This window comes from Pezoporus flaviventris, unplaced genomic scaffold, assembly GCF_033815535.1.
Source record: "Pezoporus flaviventris isolate CSIRO_AGI_PZ_B2104156 unplaced genomic scaffold, CSIRO_AGI_Pfla_v1 ptg000031l, whole genome shotgun sequence".
Classification (NCBI taxonomy): domain Eukaryota; kingdom Metazoa; phylum Chordata; class Aves; order Psittaciformes; family Psittacidae; genus Pezoporus; species Pezoporus flaviventris.
Window position 1 is genome coordinate 64,949,483 of NW_026892579.1, and position 25,466 is coordinate 64,974,948.

Here is a 25,466-nt window from a genome sequence, read left to right on the forward strand (position 1 = left end):
CCACACTCCCGCGCGCCCTCTCCCCTCAGCAGCCCCAAAAGCCGCGCTCAGACACGCGCGTCACGCCGAGCCGCCAGCCAATCAGAGCGCGGCGACACCTGCGCCCGCCGTTTGCCACCCGGAGGCGCGTCAGACTTTTGAGTGACAGCTCATCTCGACCAATCAGCGAGAAGCGTCCCGCCCCCGCCCCCCGCCCCCCCCTCTGCGCACAAAACGCTGCTGGAGAGGGGGCGGATCCCCTCCATCTTACCCCCCCCTCCCCGCGGCCGCTCGCTCCCTCCGCCCCTCTCCGAGGACAGCAGGTGATTGACAGGCCCTCCAGCCAATGAGCGTGGAGGCCGCTTCCGCGGCGGCACGGCTCGAGACCAATGGGAGCGCCGGCTGGGCGGAGGCCCGAGGTTTCCAAACGCTCCGCGGCGCCATGGGCTGAAAACTAAACCGAGATGGAATCTCCCAGTCTGAACCGGTTTGAGCCGGTTCCGAGCCTGTGGCATTAGGAGGGGGAGACGCGCCGCGCTCAGTCCCTGCTACCACCACCGCCGCCGCCTCCGTCGCTGTGCGTGTGACCTGCTCGTAGGGGGGGGAGCCGCCGGCGCAGCTGAGGGGGCAAAGTTTAGTGCGAGCCCGGGGGGGGGTGGGCATGGGGCTGAACTGAGCGCTCCGCCGGGCCGCGGGGAAAGGCGGCAGCCGCAGCAGCACCGACAGACCCGGCCGCGAGGGCCCGGGCCTGGGCAGCCAGCGACGCGGGAGACAGCGCCAGGGCCCCGCCGGGCCGCTACTGGGGCAGCCAGGGCCGCCGGGAAGGTAGAAGTTCCCTCCGCCCTACCAGCGGCCTCTGGAGGCCGACCCCCCTTCCCCTCCCCAGTTCCCCCCCCCCCTCCCCCCCACCCCTCTCCTCCCCCCTCCCCGAGCAAGAGGAGGGGAGCGCGGCCCGTCTGTCGGGAGCGCGGGCGGCCGAGCGCCGGAGCTGAGCGGAAGGCGCCGAGGGGAGCGCCCGCCCGGGGGCCGCGGGCTTGTGCTGGGAGCTTAGTGCAGTCAGGCCAGGGCACGCTGCTTGCAGGGGTAGTGCGGGGAGGAGTGGCGCTCCTCGTCCATAGCCGGCAGGGAGGAGGGTGCGCTCGTCTTCCTTCCCCCCCACACCCCTTCGGTGGTTCTTTTTTTGGAGGGGGGGGAAGGGTTATTTTTAGTGGCCTTTTTTTATTTTCGAATTATTTTTTTTTGGCGTGTGGTTAGAAACTTCCCTCACCCACCCCTACTTTTTGAAGGAAGAGGCTGTAAGAAACACCTAGGTAAGTCCGCGCTCAGGCTGCAGGGAATGGTCGGGGGTTGGGGGGGGTGCCGCGATGAGGAACGTGGTGGGGGGCAATGGGGGGAGGGAAGCGCTCGGGAGGAGGTGCGGGGCAGCGGGAGGGGTACGGCCGCAAGTGTGTGTGTATGAAGGGCGCGAACTTGAAGGAGAGAAAACCCTTGGGGGGGTGTGTGCTTAAAATGGGGTTTGGGGTCTGAGCATCCTCGGCCTGGCCGAGCGGAGCGCTGATGCTGCGGGAAAGGCGGCAGCGGGGCCGCACGGCGGGGGCTTTGCCCGTCGTTACGAAGGGGATGGAGCGGGCTGGGGGGGGGGGGTTGGGCTCGGGTACGGGCACGAAGCGGGGACATAATCTGTAAATTATTAGGAGTGGAAGTTTCCAGAAATATTTTTGTGTGTCTGTGCAGCAGTATTGAAACGTCCGCCTGGATCACGTGGGGGGCCCTGTATAGAGCGCAGGGCTGGAGCGGAGGGAGGGAGAGGAGGAGAGAAGGGAGGGAGGGGCCGCGCCGCCGCCGGCCCGCCGCGCTCCGCAGGGCCCCGGCCCGCCGGCTCTCCGCGCCTTGCTCCGCCGCCCCGGGCCTGCTTCCCCCCCCCCCGCATCCCCTTCGTGAGGCGGGCAGCGGCGCGGCCGTGCGGCGGGAGCAGGGGCAAGGCCTCCGCGCTGGGGTGAGGAGGTGATTTCGGGCGCGGCCGTGCCCGAAAATGAATGCTCCGAGGTGCCGGGAGGATGTTGGTGGAGCGGTGTGATTGCATCTCGTACATTCACGTGTGTGTGAAGTGGGGAGGGGAGGGAAGGGAAGGGATCGTCTCGTTGCGGGCGCGTTTGAAGTGTAATGCGGCTGCGGTGTGCTCCCCTCCATGCGGTGCAGCTGGAGGAATTCACAAGTGATGCAACTAATTCATTGGAAGAGGGTCTTGGGGCGGTAATTCACTTGGCGTTCAGTAGAGGAACTGCATGCTGAGGAATAGAGCTGAGTGACTCTCCCAGGTTGTCTTTTTGGGGGTTTTGTTTGCTTTTAGTCGCTGCCCCCATTGAGCTTTAAGGTTGAAGGTGCTCTGACTGTTCACTGTGAATACTCAATGTTTCTCACTGCTTAAATGTATGCTGCTGTTCCAGTGCACGACATGCTTAAATGAATATATCAAGTATATCATCATCTGTTGTGTTAAAGGTCCGGGGTCATTGGAAGTTGGAATAACTATGTAAACAGTGCTGCAAATGCAGTTCTTTTGACCTTCGGTAGATGTCAGATTCTCGCTATGTTGTAGTTGAGATACTCAACTTTTTGTTTCTATTTCCCCGATAGTATGGAAGAATTGATTAGTGGTGGTTCTTGGAGCCGAGGTTTAAACCTGTTCTGGAGTTCAGGCATGATGGGGAACGAAGTATAGGAGGGTAGTCAATCAAAGATTAGAAGCCTCATGTGGGTGCAGCGTGATGAGTAGGAAATAGAGTTGATTGCAGTTGGTATTGACCACAAAGCCGCCATTTCTGTATTTCAGTTTGCCAGTAGGTAGGTCATTTTGAAGATAATGCTGGGAGTGGCAGAGGGCCCTATTCAAAACATTTCCTTTCTGCTTCCATGTGGTTAATAACTTCTGTGTCACGTGGCTCCTCGTTTGTGCTCTTAGGGCCTAAAAACCACCCAAAGAGGCTTAAATCAGAAATGAATGGCCTCTACCTGAAGAACGACTGCTTTACGGCGCTTGTTGTAGTTTGAAAAGCGCTTTCCCCGCTCCCGGTAGAGGCCAGATGTGAACAAAAAGGGGCGTGTCTGGTGGGAGAATTAACTGCTCTGAGCTTCAGAGTTTATTCATGGGTGCAGCTCCCTTCTAGTAGCGCTGCTTACTGCCCCTCTGCCAGATGAGCTGGGATTTCAAGTGGCCTCTTAAGTTAAAAGAATTAAATAGGTCTTCCCCGCTGCTTTGTTTTGGTTCTTGCTTCTATACTTAACCCTGGATTTCGTAAACTTCAGGGGCTGTGGGGAAAGGACAGAAGTGGAGTGTTAGTTTTGATTTATTTATTCTACGTGATGTTTATTTCCTTCTGTCTTCCCAGGTAGATGGCTGACTGGATGTTGAGATGGAGCTCTCAAAATGATTATGTTAGTGTAGTAATACTGAGTGGTTGACTTCAAAACCCAATCATTTGAATTGTATTTTTAAGTTAATATCTTTCTTTATAGAAGTAGATGAAGTTCCTTGACGCTGCTTGCAAATAAGCATTTACAACCAAAAGATTTTCCTTGTCCTTATGCTTCTGTAGGATTTTCACTTAATTAGTAATTACTTGGGTTGAGGCACAGGTTTGTCTTGCTCTTAACTTTTGAGCATGACTTAAACATGCAAGGCATAAAAAGAATTCTTATTTGCACATGAGGTTATTTAGTAAGAGCTAATCTGACTTCTGGGTTACTCTAAAAGGGTTGGCTGGGTGTATGAGCGTGTTTCTGGAAGTTTCGGATGGTATCTTCCTGAGTATACACATATCCCTGAAAAAGTTACAGTAGAGCTCTTGCAGTGTCCAGACATCTGGCTAATTCTCAACTGAAGCTTTATGGAAGATTCTGAAAAGGGGGGATGAATGGCATAGAGCTGCTGTAGAGGGGAGGGTAGGAATCTGCGTTGAGATTGCCAGTGACTGTGAGAAGGCAGCAATAAACTTGATCAGATGCTCCCAGCATGGGGTGGGGTGTGTGTGGCTTGAAAAGGGTAGAGTATAATTTAACCATCCACAATTCTGTGGCTTCTGGCTAATTTTCTGGCTTTTCACAATTGCCCTGTACCAGTCTCCAGTGGGAAAGCATCCTCGATGCACACCCACAATCACACACACACCCCACCTGACTTCCTTTGCATAATATTGAGGCCGTAGTATCTAGGACAAAGAGTTAATGCATGTGTGGCTGGTTTTATGGGGCCTCAAAGCTCCCGTAGAATTCCGTTTCAGTTTCAAGTGTCCTAACGTGGTGTGTGGAGTAACCTGCTGACTTCACAGTCCTCTTACTTCATCTTCTCAAAGTGCCTTCAAACAGCCAACTGCCTTAGTTTCAATGCTGATTTTTTACTTGTACGTGGTTCTTGTTTCCCCTCAAGTACTTGCAAAACATCCTCTGGCTAATTTCTTAGTGTGTATGTAGATCACATTCACTTACTTCCATAGCCAGCTGTTGAAAAGCTCTTTAGAATTGATCTTCTAAATGCGCATGTTGGGCTTGGAAACTAAACATCTGTCTGAGATACCCAGTATGGGTTTTGGTTGTAACAATACTAGGTGTTTGTGCCAGCAAACTTGGTGGCTTACGTGTGTTTAGGGGCTAGTAGGGGTTTGTATTTGCTTTGAAATCAGCTTTAGCTTGCTCATAATGCAGATGGTAGACTAGTGTGTCTTGCGTGCTATACTTGCTGAAGACCCTGAGAATTTGGCAGTCCTGGAGTAGTAGTTGGATCCGTCTTGATGATCTTAAGGGTCTTTTCCAACATAGTTGATTCTGTGAGTTTAGTTGGGGCAGTGATGGGTGAATTCTTCAGAAGGACTTTGTCCTGCTCCTCACTCAGCAATCGCAGGAGTGTTTTGTTCAGTGCTGTCCAGTACTGCTAACATAGCTCGCCTCATTCAAATGAGATGCTGAAGTTGAAGCACTTGCTTTGTAACTACATAGAGTAATAATTTCTTAATGTTTTTTTTTGTTTATTTTGCAGTAATCTATGCCAGCAATTATGACAATGTTAGCAGACCATGCAGCTCGCCAGCTGCTGGATTTTAACCAGAAACTGGATATCAACCTCTTGGACAATGTGGTGAACTGCTTGTACCATGGAGAAGGCGCGCAGGTAATGTGGACTTAGAACCTATGTTTCTTGACTATGTTTCACCTTACAGAAAATCAGTTGAGCAAAATGAATCCAATAAATATCAGTAATATTAGTGAATTTACCCTGCTAGTGGCTGGAATCTCACTGGTAATTGACATGCCCTGATTTAAAGGCAGGCCTGACGTTATAAACATTGGAATGACGCTTGGAACAGTGTTAGTTTAGTGTGTGTTCATTTCTAGCATGCCTCCTGCTGTTGAAAGGTGTTGCCAAGTAAAATTTTGTAAGGGCACTTCCGCTTGCAGCTTACCTTCTCTGACTTAGTTCTTGAGAAAGGTCTGAATTACCTGCAGTTTATTATTGGGGGTGGGATTGTGAAGCCATAAATTCAATGTTGGCTTCACTAAAGGATTGTATTTAAAAGAAAAATGTTAATGGCACTATTGCTGTATTTGTACTTGGAATCACAGAATCAGAAAACCATGAAAATCAAAGAACCATGTCACGCACAATTTAAGAGGAGAGGTTGTTCTTTCTTGGGTCTTCTCCTACCCCCATTATTGTTTGTCTGATGGTTCTTGCAGTCTTTCTTTGGCCTTAGAACAGATTGTGAAGGCTGAGTTGAAACTGGGAGAATGTGCATTTGTGGGCATGCATATATTGTCTTGAAAGTGAATCTTGTATTGCTTTGATGTATTTCCTGAACTACTTCGGAAATAAGACTTAAATGTTGAAAGCAAGTACTGCCACAAGGGTGTTGGCAGAGGTCCTGTTCTGCCAAATGTTAATTGTTTGTGCTTAACAAATTGGGAGTTTCAGTGTCGGGCATCTCTTCCTAAGATATTCTTGCACAACAATAAGTGAATTAAAATGAGACAAAGTAGCTGATGCTTTTCTATTCCTTCCAGCTGTTAGAATAAACAGTAATATACTTGTTTTGTGTGTGTCTTAAAAGAAAAGAAGCTTTTGTAAGACTTAATGTGAATTCCTATGGGTTTTTAAAAATACTTTGCTCTTTCTTGAAGTATTTGCATTTTGAGTGTCCAGAATTCAAACAGTTACTAGCTGTAACTAGATGATCTTAAGGTCCTTTCCAACCCTAACTATTCTATGATTCTGTGACAGAAAACTGCTTGTAGCTTTTGCCTTCAGAGTATGAACTTCGGAGTTCTTGTTCTGTGGTATGTTTGTGTACTGTGCTGCCTTACAGAGTAGGTGGTGCTTAAAGTATTGTTTGGTTTGAATGGAGTTTAAGAAGTTGGGAAGGTTTATGAGGAGAGTAGGGGATTAACACTAAAGGCAATGATCGAATTGCCATTGTTCTGGTGGTGGGAGAAGTTTCTTCACTTGAAACAGCTGGGTTTAGTCTCTGGTGTTCAGAAGACTAATATAACAAGTGAAAATTCAAGAGGTGGCACTTAGCTAGCAAAAGTGAATCAGGAGAGAAACTTCTTTTAGGTGCATGTGTTGCTTCAATGAGAGTTTGGTTTCCTATTGTAGTACGCTTTCAAAGGTGGAGACATATTTCAGTGAGTCTGAGCTCTTACCTCTTGCAAGGAGTTCAGAAGTCACTGCTTCTCTGTGGAGCCTGTCAGCTCAAATCATGTCTTAAAGGGTGACAGGAATAAGAGAAGCTTAGGAAACTAAGTAATAAAATTGGGAGATTAACAGTAGTTTGCCTGGAATAGATGAGTGTATGCTGGGATAAGAAAGGTTTAGAATGCGGCCTGGATGGCCCATGCTGAACTTGCCTTCAGATTCACCTGTCTCTTCCTTCTGCTTAATTCTTGTCTTTGCTTGCAAAAGCCTTTATCTGCTGGTATGTTTTAGGCAAGAAAGAAGCTCTTTTCTGTCCTAACTTCTTGTTGCTTTTTTTTTTCTGTTCTTGGGGCTTTTTTTGTTGGTGTATGACTGGAAAGAATAGATATCCCCAACCCCACCCTAGTGCACCAAACTTGAGATGACTCGGAGGTGTTTACCTGGGCTCATCCCAGGCTCTTAATTCTACTGGTCTGTTAGATCTTCACATGTCTAGAAGGATTGTTATTTGATACCCTTTTTTTGGTAGCAACAAAACAGTGAGGCTTCTGTCTTGATTCAGTATTACTGTTTGGTTTATACGGGTTTTAAGAAACTACAGAAATTGTTGACCAGAAGAGGGGTTAGTGGTCATGAGAACAAACTCTTCAGGGCTTGGGAGAGGAATATTGAGCTGTATATGTGCTGTTGGTGCTGAAACTTGATCCTGTGGTATGTCAGCAGTATTGGAAGCGCTAAGGAGGCCACTATAAAAACACACCCAGGCTGAGCCTGAAGTAGTAGTTATTCTTTCCCCTGTATTTATTTTATTGTAAAGCACTGATGTCATAATGTGAGAATATGGTCGTGCTGCTTTTGGACTTAAAAGGAATATTGGTGTGGTACTTCTCCATATCAAATCTGCAGGGGTTTCCTTTCTGGTCAGTGTCAGGCAGGGAATATGGGCTCAATTGTATGAAGTGGGGATGCCAGTGTTGTACAGGTATTTTAGACATCCTTGTGCCTTACTGTTGTAGCTTTTAATTTTTACCTGGTAAATCCCATGCCCAATTTGTGTTTCTTGCATGATAAATATATAGATTTTGGGTCTTGATAGGGTTTCTTTCTTACTGAAGAACATTATTTTCTTACATCAGTTGGTGATTATCCCAAGTATGTTCTTGCAGCAAACTAGGAATCTGCACAGCTGTAGTAATTTCTGTTGAAGTTAATCCTAAAGTAAAGCTTTAACTGGTTTGTAATGCCATTGAATTGGCTCTACAGTGAAAGAATGATCTAAGTTTTGATGATTGGGATGCAAAATGTTCATCTTGTTGGTAAGACAGTGTCTGATGGTGGAGATGATGCAACTTGCAGCAAGATTTGTCAGCACAATGCATTTTTGAAAACGGCTATCATTTGGCTCCTTAAAAAATGCTTATGGGCACGCAGGCTTTTGAAAGGATAGCTAAAATGAACTCGACTATTTCAGTATGTAACTGCTTCAGATGAGGTTGTGCAAGTTACTGAAACCATGGTATCTAGCACAAGAATTGGTAAGGTCAGTCCCAAGTAAAGAACAAACCATTAGCACGATCAGCTCCCTTCCGTCCCCCCTCCCCAACCAGTTTCTTTTACTGTTTTGTAAGCTGTTAGATATACCAAGGGATTCCTCAAAAGTAGGGATTGAAGATCTCTAATGCTCTGCTCCCTGGCTCTTCAAAAGAAAATCGACAACTTCACAGCATGATACAGTACTCCTTAAGGCTAGCACTTTATATGAATGCCTACAGTAGAAGTAGAAAGATTGGGTGCCCTTGAGTACAATTATACCTGGATGACCTTCTTGAAGGGAAGAAAACCTCATTCTCTAATACTTTCCGCCTGTAATGTGTGTTGTTCTCACATGTTCACTGCTGCTCTTGATGAGCTATTCAGTATGGAAGAGTGGAAGTAAGTAAAGTCCTGTTGCATCAATGCACTTTTGGAGTTTGGTTGTTAACACTTCAGCTGTCACACAGAAGGAGGCTTAAGGGACTTACTGTGCCTGATTGAGTTCTGTAACTCTTGGATATGTGGTTTAAAGATGTGTTATATATTAATGTCACTGAGAGTATATAATTTCTTAAGTAATCTAATGCTAATACTTGTTTTTATTAAACTTGATTTTTAGCAAAGAATGGCGCAGGAAGTCTTGACTCATTTAAAAGAACATCCTGATGCGTGGACAAGAGTTGATACTATTTTGGAGTTCTCTCAGAACATGAATACCAAAGTAAGCAAATTAACTTTTATTTATTTGGATTTCCTCTTTCTTCCATTCATAAACTTTGAGGAAGGTATCTCATTTTAGCCATAGACTTTCTTGATTCAAGCCACATTTTTCTTATTGTCTTGTTTCCCAAGTTGGCTTTAAACAAGAACTGTAAATGGACAAAAGAAGGACAAACCTCCTTTTATATTGGCAAGAGTTTTTCTCCCTTTTTTGTAAAAAGGAAGAGCTAAATTGGAAATACAAGGTTTTTTTTCAAGGCACATATAAGCATAATGCCAGTTCCAAAGACTGGTGTGTGTCTGTATACATCTGAGTAATGAAAAGTCTCCTAGAGCCACATTTTGTCCTTGGATAAGTGCTTGTCTTCTCTTGATCATCCTGAGAGCCATATGCACGTAACTGAGGAGAGAATTTGTCCCTAGGTGTATAAAAGACAAAATAGACACCTTTTTAGGCCAAGATTTTGAGCAATCAGTGAAAGTTAAACACCCCAAACTCTTTGTAGTAGGAGATTAGTCTTTACATTTACTTTGTACTACTGGTTTGAATCCATCCATTGTGGTAGAGACTAAAAGGGGCAGCATTCAGGTGTTTTTTTTCTACAACTTTAAATGCTATACCAAAGGCTTTTGAAGTTTGAAGCGAAAAGTTGATGGAAATGTGTTTTCACTGTCTTTTATTACCTCAGATAACTGACATGCATGTTTTTCTGCTTGATACACACTGTGTTCGAACAGAAAATAACCGTGTTTGGCTGGTTTCTGAAATCATGGCTATTCATGAAGCAGTTCCATTCTCTGAAGTTCAGGGGAAAAGAGTTTAAAGAACTTCCTCAAAGTGCTACCCTTTAAGTAACAGTGTTTGCCTGTTTGCTTGCCTGGTAAACTTTGCTTTTTATACTGACAGACGTTACTAATGTTTAAGTTGATTTATCAACAGTATTTTTAAAAACTCAAAATTTGTCTTGTGAAAAATGAGATGATTAAAGGAACAGAAAGAAAGCAACAGGTAAAGAATTCTTCAATTTACATAAATTGCAAATGATTTGGTGCTAAATTTATGCACTATGACATTTGGCTTTTATGCAATCATATTTTTTCTTTAATTAAAGCTGTTAACACTACCTGATATTAATCATAATGTTCCATTATGTTGATTGCTTGTAATAGGAAGAAAAGGGGTGTCTTCCTGTGCAACTGACACAGCTAGGCTTTGACGGCAGGCCTCCACAAGGTCTACCCTTTTGATTCCCTTTAACTGAATTCTGTTCATCAATTGTTTTTGTTTCTTGGGAGGCGGGAGGGAAAGGGATTCGGTGCATAGAATAAGTAATAAGGGTACCACAGACATTTCTACCATAGGGATCATTTCATGCTTTTTTTTTTTCCAGTCTTTGTTGTTACCTGTCCCTCATCTACATAACTGGGTAGCGAATTCCTCTTAGTTAGAAATAAGCAAACCAAGAGCAAATGAACTTTGAAAGGTTTGTTTTATGAGCAGATGATAGTGTTTGTTTTGTCTTCTATTGGAAGAGTTGATTTTTACACACTTCCAAGAGTACAAACAGCAAAACTTCTAACTGGTGTCGGTGACTTCCTTCTGGATTTAGTGTAGCTGATTATCAGGGAAATAAGGAAAAATCAGAACCATCAAATCAAGGGAAGCTAAAAAGCCAAGATGAAAAACCCAGAAGGTCCATTGCGGAGTGTTCAGGCAGGCTGAGGAAGCCTTCAGACATGGTATGGCAAGAAGGATGTGTAGGTGAAGACTGCATACAGTGATTTCATTTCTGCTGCAGTTTAATTTCATATGCAAGTGTTAGGAAAAATGAATAGTACTGAGGAAGAGAGGAACAAGACACTAGCTGAGAGCAGAATTGAAGTCACATCTGTACAAAGGAATGAATAGAAATCTAGACAGCATGAACCTCTTCACAGTTTAAGGTGTGTGAATCTGAGTTAGGTATTTGAGCAGGTAATGCGGGATTAAGCGTGGCAAATTGCTAGAAGTGTCTGTCCTTTTCTTTTACTTGGAGGAAATCCTACGCAGGGCACAGAAAAAGACCAAAGATAAAGTCTGTCCTTAGTTTAGGTCAGGATTTTCAGGTGGTAGTTGGTATTCCAGTGCTTTTGTAAAAGTGAAAGTAAACTTGCCATTCTGGTCTTAAAGGCTAAATAAGTTGACTGGTAGAGAAAAGTCTGGGAGCAAAACATCTGTGGTTAGCTGTTACCTGAAGGGGTAAGTGATGCAGGTGCCTGTAGAATCTAGACATTTAACTGGTGTTTAGATCCGCTTCAGGAGCGTTAGGGCTGTCTGATACCAATGTGTATATTTTCAACATTGTTAGAAGCTTTTGTAAGGATGTCTTGTGAGCCTGGATCGGTTGCAGATGGTGTCTGTGAATCTGTAGCAGTGTCTGAAATCACTTCCCGTGAAGTGAAGCATTTTACTGAAGAATGTCTCCATACATTTCCTTCTGTGAACATCCCTTGATTTCATTTAGGTTTTTATGTTAAGTAATTAAGTAAATTCAGATTTAAAATCTCATTGATAAACTTCTGCTGCTGACCGTGCAGAAGAAAAATACCATTGCTAGTCTGTTAATGCGTACTTTTTCTTGGTACCCGAGAGTTTTGGAAGATGACAGCATGCAAATGCAGGATGTATACGTGAAGCTTGTAGAAACCTGGTCGGATGGAGAAGCAGAGGGATGTAGGTTATGTTGAGATGAGAACAGCAAAAGTGGTATTTTAATACAATGTAGTTTGGGACAGTCGACACGGTGTTTTTTAATGAAACTGAAGCGTTCGTGATCCCTTTGGTTGAAATGCTCGTGATCCTACTTTGTATAACAACTAACCGTTTTAAAGAGGAACTCTTATTCTCAGCCAAACTTTGAACTGTGAAAACTTGAGTTTTACCTTTCAGGCATTGATGCGATGATGATTTTTTTTTTCTTCCTAATCCACTGCAGATAAAATAACAACAAACCTCCTCGTCCCCTTTTCTCTCCTGTCTATTCATGCTAATGGGGTTTTACATATTAAAGTTCTTCCGTCATAGCACCACAAACTTCTTTCCCTGTTACTGTGAGTTGGCAGTAGGGACAAATGGGCAGAGGGACTGTGGCCTTACCGATTACTTTGCAAGCCTAATGGTTTTGGGTAAGAACATAGGAAGGAATTCCTGAAAGGTAAAAGGATTTCCAAGAGTTTATTCACATTTCTATTATTCTTTGACTGAGCACAAAAGTTCATCTTTAAATAGTAGAAATAGCTGCCATATTGGGGTGGGTATTGAAATTAAATAAACCTTGTGGGTTGTCTTGCTGTTCCTAAAGTAACAGTCCAGGGAAGTTTGGGAAGTCCTTCTTTAGGAAGTGCCAGTGGCAGGACATATGATGCTAAGACAAGACCTTTTTTTTTTCAGCTCTTAGAAGAACGATAGGAAGCTTGAGACCATCCAAGCTGCTAAATATTTTAGGAGCCTGGTTGTGTTAATACTTGAACATATGACCAGTCATTTATGATAGCAATTCATATCTGGCTGCTACTTCTCCAGATAGCCAAAATTGTCTGCCAGAGTGAGGGCTTTTCATTAGTGTTATTTCCCCCCCCCCTCCCCTCCTGGTGTGAGCATGATCAAACAGCAGGATGTAGAGTAGTGAAGAATAAAAGCAAGAAAAGAAAAATGCATGAAACCTCAGTAAATGGGTGAATAGACATGTGTGTATATATATATATTTAATAAAATTGTTAGCTTAATAATCTTGAAGTCTTAGATGTTAAGTGTGAATGTCTGATTGAATGAGAGTCCTGAAAGTTAGTTAGTCCTACAGTAATGTACTCACATTCTGTTCTTCTCCAATTTCAGTATTATGGACTGCAAATCTTGGAAAATGTGATAAAAACAAGATGGAAGATTCTACCAAGGAACCAGTGTGAAGGTAGGGAGGGATTTTTGTCTTTTCCTCTTTGTGTATTAACTGAGATTTAGACTGTTAGTCCCCAGTGAAGTCATTTTTAGCTTCAAATCCAATTAGGCTAGTAACTTTTTGTCATGTAGTAAGACCATCTGTGCTTTTCTGTGTGATGCAACCACAGCTTTCCCTTTTGTGACTGTGGTCCAGGTGGGGTGGTGAGCACCTGAAACTGTGAAGGTAAAACCTGTGACTGATAGTTTTGAAACATCATTGCTTAGATGTTGTACTGACTTACCTGAAAAGGTCTAACAGTAGGCAGCTTCTAAGGTCAGCTCCTGGTTTTGAGGTGGAGGTTTTGGCTCTCTGTAGTTGGCACAGGAGTGTACACAGGCTCACCAGTATCCAGTCATGTTTCTGGTAGGCGACATGGTCCATCCGGTAGCATGTGTAGGTTTATGTAACTTGGAGATTGTAAACTGTTGTGATTCTTTTAAGACAGAAACATAAGTAAATGCATAGTCTTACCTACTAATGGTAATTCATTCTTCTAGGCAGTGAAATACTGTAAAGTCTGCTTTAATGCATGTGTATGTGCAGCTACATTACTGTAATTGGCAGCACAGCGTAGGGAAAATCCGCAGTCTTCTTTCATTGCAGAGTCTGGAAGTCTTAACATAAATCCTGCACTTTTAAATGTATTTCTATTTTTTCCCCTCTCCCAGCTATGCAGTGTCTGCTGAGTTGTAGATGTTACCTGTGGTAAAGGGAGGTACCTCTGCTGCAGGATCACTGCTTGTTCATGTAGCTTTCTGTCAAGCCATTGCCACTTGGACTTTACAAAGAAGTGTCAGGACGAAGTGTAGTACAACTGCTTTCAATTTTTGACATTGAATGTTGTTCCACACTTGACTTTATACTAAAGGCTGGTCTTGGAACTCATTAAAGTTAATACAGTTTTATGAGTTATGCTGCGAGTTCACATTAACAGTGTTCAGATGTGTTTTACATTGTTACTCAGTGCTTTGGTTCGGAAACTATATTGATTATAATGTGTTGATGGAAAAAAGTGTTGAGGGAGACTTCCACATTTCTGTGGTTATTCTTACCTTCCCTCCCCCATGCCTTCCAACTGTACGTTGACAGATAAAGCAAAGCTCTCTCTGAAAGTGAAACTAAGGTTTCACATTCGGTTTGCTCTTGCAAACACACGTGTAGGTTTCTAGGAAGCGGGTTCAACTGAGGCTCAGGCACAACTATGTCCTTCTGAGAAATCAGCGGAGCACCCTGAAGTTCAGTTTTCTGTGTGCCTTTAGAGTATGTCAACTTGTATCTTGTTATATGAGCACTTAGTTTCAGCATTTGGAAGTTGCTCTCCTAATGTTTTTGGCTGTGGCAGCAGAGCAGGAAGAAAGTAAAGAGTCAGTAGTTATTCAGCTTACTACTGCCCACTGGTGAAGGGAGATGTAGTGGAATAGATGACGCTAAGTTAGGCTTACTTGATAGTTTGGAACTGAACCAAACACAGTGCCAAATACAGAATGTAACTCAGTAATTCCAGGTCTTAAAAAGGCACACTCTAAATGCATGGAATAGGTGAGAAACGGTAGTGGTAGGGTGAAGTGGTTGGCTGTGTTTTGGATCATGCTACCTCATTTAGTCTCAAGATGCCAAGATAATATTGGATACATAGCATAAATGAATTGTGGAACTGATACATTTGAGTTGGTGCTTTAGATTTGTTACTTTACTGTTTGCAGACATGAGAGCACTGTTCGACTGGTTCCTGTCACTTGGGAAGACACAGTGTCTGTAGCTCAGTACATTGCAATGCAAAATAAAGTTACTATCAGTAGCCATGCAGTCAGTTTTAAGTATTCTTATTTTTTTCCTGACTTTTGTACTTTTTCTGAAGATTTTGGGGAGGGGGAATCCTTTATCCTAATGAATAAGAAGGAAGTTCTTGACTGTGAGGGTGGTGAGGCACCTCAACAGGCTGCCCAAAGAAGTGGTTAAAGCTCCATCCCTGGCAGTGTTCAAGTCCAGGTTGGACAGAGTCTTGAGTGACATGGTCTAGTGTGAGGTGTCCCTGCCCATGGCAGAGGGTTGGAACTGGGTGATCTTAAGGTCCTTTCCAACCCAAACCATTCTGTGATTCTATGTGTGCCTTTAGTTCAACCTTATAAAATATTTTTCCCTTTCACAGGGCTAAACTGATACTTGTGAAATGACTTTGCATTTTTGGGGAACTGGGTTAGCTGGTTTTTACTTGTCTGGTTTCTCCTGTACATCTTGACCTCAATGGTTTAGGAGGGAGAATCAGTGTTTCCTCTCTACTCCAGTTTCATTTGGTCTGTGGTGGTAGTTGGTGTTCTGTTTTTTTGGCTGATGGTGCTGGCTGGTACAAAAGAACTGCTCCAGAGCTTGTTCAGGTGCTTTGACTACCTGGGAGATAGGGAAACTGGTTAAATTGAGGGGGAGTTTCATCCTGGCTCCAGTTGTTCCTTTAGCTGACAGGGTTCTCCGGTTTGAAGTAACTGGTAAAATATGGGCGCAGGAAATAAACTCGGTGTAACAAAGCAATGCTTAGTGACAATTCCTGCAGGTTATAAATCAGTTAATGTTATCTTATATCTTACTTTATAAGCTTAATATGTCTAACTTGGTTTGTGTAGTAAATACAGCTGACAGATCTTACATTTGATTAAGATGAAGCTAAATCCATTTATGAGACAATACTGTTCTCCCTTTGTAGCTATAGCAGCACTTAAGCGTTGAAGTGAAGAGTGGCCTGAATTGAGCTGTCAGTGAATGGAAAAGTTGTATTTCTCCCAGTATTTTCAGGGAGGTTGTTTCCAAAACTGTAGTTAATTATAGAGCCTGAACTGTAACCTTTTAATTGTGTGTCTTTTCCTAGCTGTACCTCCAGTTGTACATCAGAATGACTTGTTGGGTCTTGAGGCTAGCCAGGGCTTTGTTACTGCTGCAGTCAGAATGCCGGGGAGGTTTTAGCTTCCAAATGCAAGTAGGAAAATGTGTTCTTTAGCCTTGAAACTCCATGCTTAAGTTTGCTCTTATTTTAAAGTAGCTTTTAGTTGAACTCTTCTGGCCATGGTACCTTTTGACTTGTAATCGTGGTGTATGCCCAGCTGGGAACTCGGCACCATGCTCACTTACTCTGGGTGGGATGGGGAGGAGAATGGAAAGAATATAAATCCCATGGGTTGAGATGAGAGCAGTCCAATAATTGTACAATACAAAACAACTACTACTGATGATAATAATGATAAGGGAAATAACAAGGGGAGAGAACATAAAACTGAAAGAGAAAGGAAAAAAAAACAACCCAGTAAACATAAGCAATGCACAGTACAATTGCTCACCACCTGCTGACTGATACCCAGCCCAACCTGAGCAGTGATTTGGGCTTTCTGGGTGACTTCTCCCCCATTTATATACCGAGCATGATGTGCTGTGGTATGGAAGCCCCTTTGGCTAGTTTGGGTCAGGTGTCCTCTGCTTCCTCCCAGCTTCTCATGCTCCTCCTCACTGGCAGAGCATGAGAGACTGGAAGTCCTTGATCGGGGTAAGCATTACTTAGCAATAACTAAGCCATAGGTGCGTTACCAGCACTGTGCTCAGAGTAAAGGTGAGACACAGCACTGCATCAGCTACTAGGAAGGAGAAAAATTACTATTACAGCTGAACCCAGGGCACTCATAGAAAGTATTTCTGTTCCTGAGGTGTTGCTGATTTTGAAGCTTGAGGAGTGTAAGCGCATTTGGAGAGCTTGTCTGTAGTATCCTCCCATAGTTCTAAGGTGGGCATTGGGCAAAACAGTGGATTTACTTTTCAGAAATACGCAGTGATGAGTCTGCTTTCTCTTGGTTTTGGAGTTCATAGTTTGAACCAATGGGTTATCTAGACAGGAGTGGAGTTTATGGGGCGCAGGACTGGTAAAATGAGGTTAAATCTGGTGCCTGGCCTGCATGTTCAGCCTTGAGACATGTTTAGTCATAAACCATAGCAATGGGTTAGATTTGTTCTTCATAATGCATTTAGTCCCTAAGAGGATGTTTTGGATTGCTTACACATACACAAATGGTGTAATGTGGTTTTCATTCAAACCTTACCGAGCTGCTTTAGTGAAAGGTGGGTGGCATATCCCAGAACATCTCATAGTGAACTTGGCTTATGTGCAGAGGATTGTACTGCCATTGTCAAGCAAAGTTTGGAGTTTATAGAGGTGATAATAAATTGCTTTAAACTCTGATACTGTTTAGTTGATTGTTTAATAATACTTACAAAGGGTGTAATTTGATTAGAGTGCTGTGGTCTCAGAAGGATTTTCTCTCACAGTGTGAAAAACTGCCTAGAAATAAGGGCTTCTTGGTCTTCAATTCAGTGATACGTGTCATTAATCCTGCAATAGGTAATGAAATTCAGTTCCTGTGAACAGAGTGAGTTTGTCTGGAGTGTTTTGAGCTGGAATGGATAAGCATTTCTTCATTATGAAACCTGAATTGCTTGTACAACTTCCCTCAAAGTGAAGTGTTCAGAGAGATGCAGTTTAGTGGCTCACAGGAAGGCTCTGGAGTTGAGTGTAAAGCTTTTGATGCAGTTTAAGCCGTTGCAAAGACTGTGGAATGATGAGATATTTTAATGGAAATTTCTTGCCTGCTTCAGGAAGAGATGGGTTTTGATTCTGTGTAATGACGGGGGAATGAATTCCAGTATCTGAAGGGGGCCTATAAGGATGCTGGGAAGGGACTCTTCAGTATGGACTGTAGTGACAGGACAAGTGGTAATGGGTTAAAACTTAAACAGGGGAAGTTTAGGCTGGATATAAGGAAGAAATTCTTCCCTGTAAGGGTGGTGAGGCACTGGAATGGGTTGCCCAGGGAAGTTGTGAATGCTCCATCCCTGGCAGTGTTCAAGGCCAGGTTGGACGAAGCCTTGGGTGACATGGTTTAGTGTGAGGTGTCCCTGCCCATGGCAGGGGGGTTGGAACTGGGTGATCTTAAGGTCCTTTCCAACCCTAACTATTCTATGAACTGCATGGCAGTTATGTGTGTAAGACAAGCTCTGCGCCCTTTATCAGGATTTTCATGATGCAGCCTATTCTGTTGAAAAGGCAACGCATAATGGACTGGGTTCACTAATGGGGACAGATGATTTGTAGGACAATAGGGGAAAGCACTGTTTCATAAGGCTAAAAATAAGATGGCATTTTGGGACTAAAACAGCTCAGTAGAAGTGTGTATGCATACAACCATCCCTGGAGGGGACAGCTCAGCTTTAGGGTTTGACATCCTAATTTACTGATGTTAATTGTCTGAGTTGCAGTGTCCGCCTGCTTTATTTATGCCTCTTTGATGTAAGCAGAGAATTTCTTCATTTTAGTGCATTAGTGTAAACTTGCATCTGCAGCACCAGCTAGAATAGCTTTCAACGCCTGCTGGATGCTTGTGCTCTAACTGCATAAAGGAATGTGCTTGTATGTCTTAAGTGCTTTTGTCTGCTTACTTACTGTGCATTCATGGTAACATGCTGCGTTTGGTCATGATAGGAGCTCAGGTTAAACAGTTGGTGGGATGCACTTGCTTCTAAAAGCATGTTCAGAGATTAAACTCCAGGGTATTTCACAGTGTTCAAGTTTAGACTGCAGAATTTACCAGTTTTGCATAATGGGATGTTCCTCAGTGTCCCAGTTCAGCTCCAGCTATTGCATAGCTTGGGTCATTTGTGAAAACACTTTCCCTTTGGAAAGTGTTTCAGTGTTGCTTATCTTTGCCTGTGTAGCGGAGCAACTTTCACAGAAGGACTGCGTTCTGATGTTTATCCAGATAAGTGATGCTTGTCCAGGCCTTCTAACAGTGATGATGGCCATCATTTCTGATAATTGGAACATATTTTGATGTTGCAGCTGGGCTGATCTACCGCTAAACTGCTGTGGGTAAGAGTGTTCCTCACCTGAGCGCTTTGTGACGTCTCAGAGCTAGCACTGGTGCTTCTCTGGCCCTTTGAATTGGTTCAGGGAGCTCTCCTGGCCGGAGATCATTGCAAAACAGTTTAAAAATGACTGACCTTTGTGGGAACTGTTTTTCTGCTAGTTCAGACTGAACAAGTTCGTGAGCAGGTACTAAGTGCTGACTCAATGGCAGATGGGATCTGCCTCCCTTTGGTCGCAGGTTATCGTGAGATCAGTGTAGTTGTAATGTTGGCTGGTCCTTGAAGAATGCTGCATGCCCCAGGTGGTGGTGTTGGGTTTTTCTTTTGTTCCTTTGGAAGGTTTGTCTCTTCCCATTTGTCTCAGTGAAGGGTCTGAACTTGGCAGTTGTGTTGCTGCCATCGTCAAGACTTGTTCAGCTGCTGGGCAGTGGTTGTGTGGCTTGTGCATGCCCTGTTCTGCCTCCTTAAAATAACCCTTCCTTTAAGTTCTTGAAACACTGATTTTAGTAAATCCAGTGGACTACAACCCTTGAACAGCTTCTTGGGTGTGCTGTTTACAAAACTGAAACATGCTTGTTCTACTGGGAATTCTTTCCTATGGAATAAAATCACAGAATGAGTAGGGTTGGAAGGAACTTCTGGAGATCATCTAGTTCAACCCCCCACCAAAGCAGGGCCACCGGGAGTGAGCTGTTAAATGTTAAAAGCCCATGATTTTTCAGTAGTTTCAGGTAGAAAATGCCATTTAAGCCAAAAAAGGTATTGAGAATTGGAGAGCTGCTGCTTTTCAAGGCTTAAGAATATGACTTGTTGACTGAATGGAAGACCTTCTACACCTGCAGTTTGTGTGTATGGAAAGGAGCAAACTTCTTAGGTTGTCTTTTGACAATTGTTTTAATAGTAACTAATTTTTATTATGATTATGTTTTTTTTTCCCCCCTCAATGGAGAAGCTTTAGAGCAGTGCAACTTGTTTCATCTGTGAGATTGCTGGTAGCACAACACTGAAGTTGTAAGCAAACTATATAGTACTACTGATGCATCAGGATGGAAAGTATGTAGCTTTGGAGTCTAATAAGAACAGGACTTGCTTTCTAATTCCATTTGGAAATGCAGAGTTGCAACAGTAGGCTTCCCTTAGTGGTTTGGCAGACAGTTACAATAGTTGCGTTTCTGGCACTGCAAACCTATTTCCATACTATTTTGGGGGGCTTTCATGTTTCATTTGTGAATGACTGTAATGCTTCAGCAAGACTGTGGGTTTTTTAGCTTTAAAATAGTAGGACAGGCCTGTGATGTCAGCCTAATGCTAGTGCTTGGTAAGAGCTCTTACCCAGTGACCGACAGTGATATTTACTTTGTTAATGACCGTTCTTCTGGAGCAGTGGTTGATTGATCCCAGTTGATAGTGATGAATAGTTTCATTTATTGGAGCCACCTGTAGAGCAGCCCCTGTATCTAATGGCTCAAAGTCTAGACCTGTTTTTTCCAGGTTTCATGAGAATGCAGTTACCAAACTGTTGATTTTGTTGCTCAGGCTTGAAATGCAAAAACCCCCAAGGCTGATTCTGGTAAAGCCTTAGAAATGTCTTAAAATATAGAATAGTGGCTATGGGAAAATGAAAGCCTTCAACCTAAGGCATCCTCCTCAGTGAAGTGACAACATGCTCTAAGCCTCCAACGTATGCTTCTGTCTGCATGAGTCAGGTGATTGGCTTTGTCGATGAACTGATTGAAACCAGGTTTTGGGTTCATGGATTTGAATAGGGAAACATTCACCTATTGTAACACTTCCCTGCGACAAGAAGACACTTGCCTTGTTAGAAGTGTTTAATCCCTGCTGTGCTCAGGTCGATCATCCAGTCAAAGCTGTGTTTAAGTAGAACTATTAGTTATGTTCACCTAATTCATCACTCCAGATCCTCTGTGCATGCCTTTTCTTGGAGTCAGATGGCTTTGTACAGAATGGCTTGAAAGTGACTATTGAAAAGTCACTTGGAAAGCCACTGTTTGCTTGTCTTTAGTGAGAGGTGAGGATGGAGCTGAGGATTAGATGGCAAAACAAAACGTTAAGCAGTACAGCTTGCTACAGTGTTTTGCTATGGGTTTTTTTGGGGGTGTTTTTCCCTGTGGTGGAGCTGAAAACTCTCAAGTCCTTTAAAAACATCTGTGGCAGAAACAGAACAATTGATTTAAATACAGTCTGTGCCCCCAGTTAACACATTGTCACTTTAAGCAAAAACGAAATCAATAAACCAGAATTCATTGAGAGCTTTGTAATCCATAGCATCCATGTGTGCCGTAAAAGCACAATACCTCAAATCCAAGTGCATTGTGCTGCACTGGTGAGTGAAGTTTCAGTTTCAGTCTTGTAAGGTGATGCAAGGAAAACTTCCCTAAGCTCTGGCACAGCATTTCGCTTTGAAATGCTGTGTGTGCTGTGTTTAAAGTGGATCACCGGGAGCACCTCTGGACTTTCATATACAGTCAAGGTGATGTTATAGCTTCCTGTGCAGTTCTGGCTAACTTGCTGTTAAAACTGGAGTCATGCTTAAAAAGCTGTTTAATCTTGGAGTTCCTTTTCTGTTTCTGTCAATGGACTCCAGATTGTATTTTGTCTTGCCCTTGTAAACACTTGGCTGAGGCAGCAAGAGTGTATCTGCCAAGTTGGAGTTGTTAGGTATGGTCTGAAAACGCATGATGGGTAGAAACACGTTTCTCTGAGGGAGCTCTACAGGAGCATTCGTAAGTACCTACTGCAACATATTTCAGGGTCTGGGCAGTGCTGAATTCCATCTTTCCATCTTCAGCCTAATACAGTATTGTGCAGTCTGACCAATGCAATGTTCCGCTATTTCTTGCAGCCTTTAGGAAGCTGATACATTGATCTGTTGCAAATTACTCCAAGTACACTCTTACCCTTGGTCTGTTTTCCTTTGTTTCACTGAAATAGCTTTTCCTTAAAGCCATTTTGTACATTTGAAATGATACCCTTGCAGAATAGACACAGAGGTGGATTTTTCCATCTAGCACTACAGTCAAGAGGGGTGCTCACTGAGAAATGCATCTTCGTTCCTTGGCAGTATTTCTTTTTAAAACCATGTGAGCAGTCTGAATTCACAAATACTCATGACTGTATGCAGGATGTGTGGCAGAGCTGACAATAAATTCTTACCTCTTCTGCAGGCATTAAAAAATACGTTGTTGGCCTAATTATCAAGACCTCATCTGACCCAACGTGTGTAGAAGTAAGTGAGTTCCCTTCAGGGGAGGAAGAGGGAGGGGAATATTATGCACAACCTGACTCTTCTCTTCTCTTCTCCAGAAAGAGAAAGTGTATATTGGGAAATTGAATATGATTCTTGTTCAGGTAAGGTAGAGCTCATAAAGTTCTAAATACTGTTGCAGCCTTTGGTTTTGCATGTGTATCTAACATAAGGATGCTTTACTTTACAGATACTGAAACAGGAATGGCCAAAGCACTGGCCAACTTTCATAAGCGATATTGTGGGAGCAAGCAGGACTAGTGAAAGCCTTTGTCAGAACAATATGGTGATCCTTAAGCTATTGAGTGAAGAAGTGTTTGATTTCTCCAGTGGTCAGATTACTCAAGTGAAAGCTAAGCATTTGAAAGACAGGCAAGTATCTATATTTACATCTTAATAAGTAGGGCAGACTTTGTGCCTGCTGCTAAATAGTTGCTCTCACTTTCGAGTGCACACCTACTGCTGTCTGATTTGATTTAGGAGGCTGAGTGGGTTACTGATTCTTCCTTTAGCAGTATTGTCAGGTAATAACAAACTTCTTTGTACGCACATTTCTACCTTGCTGCAAGTAGTATCTGTTGACTGATGGTTCCTACCCTTTTAGGTTCAGCATTGCTCATATTTCCAAGGTAGAATTTGCAGGCACAGGCTTCAAGGTCTTCAGGCCCTGTTCTGTGAGCACAGATACTGTGATTAAAGCAGATATTGTGGAATGTGGAAGTGCTTAATTCTTTTTATCTTTTACAGCATGTGCAATGAATTCTCTCAGATATTTCAGCTGTGTCAGTTTGTAATGGTAAGTCTTGCTTCTTTAATGCTCTTTTTAAAGGTTTCCCCTTCATGCCTAGCAGTGGTATGAACATTAATGTTCCTTTGCAGGAAAACTCCCAAAATGCTCCTTTAGTTCAAGCAACTTTGGAGACTTTGTTACGATTTCTGAACTGGATTCCTCTGGGATATATATTTGAGACCAAGTTAATCAGCACACTAATATACAAGGTACTCATGCCAGAACTGACAGCTCTTGACTTCAAATAACAGTTGGAAATAAGCTTAGCGTGTAACACAATACCCTTTTCTTCTCTCATCAGTTCTTAAATGTCCCCATGTTTCGAAACGTCTCTTTGAAGTGCCTCACAGAGATTGCAGGTGTCAGTGTAAGCCAGTATGAAGAACAGTTTGTAACGCTTTTCACACTGACCATGATGCAGTTAAAACAGGTAATGCTTTTTGTAAGCCACCTCCTGGCTCTTTTCATTTCACAAAATCCATTTCTGTAGAACCTAGTTGGGTTTATGCGTTTATATTCATCACAGAGGTCTTGATAGGACAAATACTGTTCTTCAGTGGTATTTATGGCTTGGTCAGAAGATGTTAAGTGTATTTTTCTGACTCGATCACAGCTATATTTCTGTTGCATTGATCTGGTTAATTTAAGAGGCATTTTGAGCACTAAGGCTGTGTCTGGTGGGGAAAGTAGGGAGAGTTGCAACAAAATGTGCACTGTGAGACTTGAAAGACCTGAAGTGACGTGGCTTGTGCAAGTTTCTGTTTCATGTTTGAAACTGGTAGATGTGTTTGTCATACAAAGCCCTGCTTTATGTAAATTGATGATTACCCTCTGAGCAGTTCAGATTCAGGTACATGGGTTTGCAGCTCTCCTCATTGTATTTGCATCTTTGTGACAGTTGAAGAAGGTTTGGTGGTTTTGGGGTTGGTTTTTCCTCTGTTTGCAATGTTAAAACAGGCGTGATGCTGTTAATGCTCTCCCCCAGCATAAGTGGAGCTAAAGGGTTTTTTTTTATAGTTAGGTTTAACCTGGCCTAAATTGGGGTGTTTTGTGTGTTTTGTAACCTACAGGGTTTTAGGGTGACCGTTGCTGTGTGTGGATGGATGCGAACTGTTGCGTTCATTGCAAATATTAAGTCTCTTGGCTTTGTAAAATGAAGGTGGAGAGCAATCACAACCACACAAAACCTGGCAGCAGCAAAAGTGTTAAACTTCGTTCTCTCTATTCTATAGCTTAATAGTGTTAACTATTTAACTGTCTAACTACTTTATGACAGTTTTGAACCTGTTTCATGTGTATGATGATAGAATTTAAAAGCCAGTGCATCTCCTAAGAGGTGCCAGAGATCTTTACAAGTTTACTGAAATACATATTCCAGTGTCCTTCAGAGCCTTCCCTGCTCATTTCTACGTGTTAAGGAGGAGGCATTTCATGTTATTCTAACATTATGATGATGTAATGTTTTGAAACTTAGTGTTACTGGGGCAGGTAACAAACACAGTTTTGGAACATCTTTGCCCAAAGCCGGTTGGAAATATCTCTGATAGAGTAAACGCTCTCCTTGTTTACAGCTGCTGTTCCAAGGGGTGGATAAAGGTTTAGTTCATTGGAACTTCTTGTGTCTGTTTGCATTTTCTGCTTGCTGTCTGTCTTGGGATGAAGTGAGGGAGCTGTAAGACCTTAAAGCTCTGTAAAGAGGGGCTCCCATGAAAATCAGAAGGGCTTTCTTGTCAAAATAGAGCATATTTCCTAAAATATAGCAGTTGTATGTCTTTATTGAAAGGGAAATCCTTGCTTAATGCTCATTCTTTCTATTAGATGCTTCCTTTAAATACCAATATCCGACTTGCGTACTCGAATGGAAAAGATGATGAGCAGAACTTTATCCAGAATCTCAGCTTGTTTCTCTGCACGTTCCTCAAAGAACATGGCCAGCTTATAGAGAAAAGATTAAATCTGAGGGAGACATTAATGGAGGTACGTTGCTCAGTTTATCCACTTTAAAGCTGTACAAGTGTGTCCTTGTACTCAAAGGGTGTGATACTAACACGATCTCTAGATCGTTGTACTTGCAGTGGGTGGGGGGGAAGAAAACCCTATTTTCTTCATAGTTAGTAAATCACATGAATACAAAAAGCCTTTCAGATTTGCCTCCTAATGTGCTTCAGTGGCTTTCTGTTTTCAGTGATCCTACATGTCTGAAGACATACATCTGTCCCTCCCTCCTCTTATTCGTTCCTCCTTGAAAGTGTTAAATACTGCTTTAAAATCAATCCATATATTTTTTCCACGGGTCTTGACATTCCTTTTTTGCTTTTTACTTTCCTGCTATGACTTTAATCAGTCTGTATGGAGCAGCTCAGTTATGTTTTTGTGTGACACACATGCTGTGGTTCAGTGCTTCTGTCCTGGTGTAGCTCGTTGCCTCATTTCCTGAAGATTAACCGAAAGGCTTTGAATGTCATCCTCAAGGATGATGCTCTGTTTCGAGGTAGTAAAAGCTGTGTGTAATGGCAGAGCTCTACCGAGTGACTCTGTGTGCTTTGTTGTAGTATTACTGGCCTTGGAGGAGGACGTGCTGGCCTCAATTATCAGCTGTTACAGCTGAGAACAAGATCTACA

The 25,466-nt window shown here is 43.1% G+C and overlaps 1 protein-coding gene across 7 annotated transcripts in view; it reads left to right on the top strand.

Annotated features, from left to right (window-relative positions):
- The first annotated feature begins 392 nt into the window (after positions 1 to 392).
- Positions 393 to 25,466, top strand: part of XPO1 (exportin 1) — a 40,435-nt gene continuing 15,361 nt past the window's right edge. The window contains exons 1-12 of one of the 7 annotated variants that reach the window (XM_061461602.1): positions 600 to 804; positions 1,266 to 1,289; positions 5,012 to 5,143; positions 8,817 to 8,918; positions 12,792 to 12,864; positions 21,975 to 22,036; positions 22,114 to 22,158; positions 22,245 to 22,426; positions 22,802 to 22,850; positions 22,934 to 23,053; positions 23,146 to 23,274; positions 24,663 to 24,821. In XM_061461602.1, the coding sequence (XP_061317586.1) occupies positions 5,018 to 5,143; positions 8,817 to 8,918; positions 12,792 to 12,864; positions 21,975 to 22,036; positions 22,114 to 22,158; positions 22,245 to 22,426; positions 22,802 to 22,850; positions 22,934 to 23,053; positions 23,146 to 23,274; positions 24,663 to 24,821 (1,047 nt within the window). In that variant the 5' untranslated portion in view covers positions 600 to 804; positions 1,266 to 1,289; positions 5,012 to 5,017. Of the gene's footprint in view, positions 551 to 599; positions 1,290 to 1,874; positions 2,078 to 5,011; positions 5,144 to 8,816; positions 8,919 to 10,087; positions 10,152 to 12,791; positions 12,865 to 21,974; positions 22,037 to 22,113; positions 22,159 to 22,244; positions 22,427 to 22,801; positions 22,851 to 22,933; positions 23,054 to 23,145; positions 23,275 to 24,662; positions 24,822 to 25,466 lie in introns of those variants that run through there. The other 6 variants (XM_061461601.1, XM_061461605.1, XM_061461603.1 and 3 more) reach the window with 6 other exon arrangements.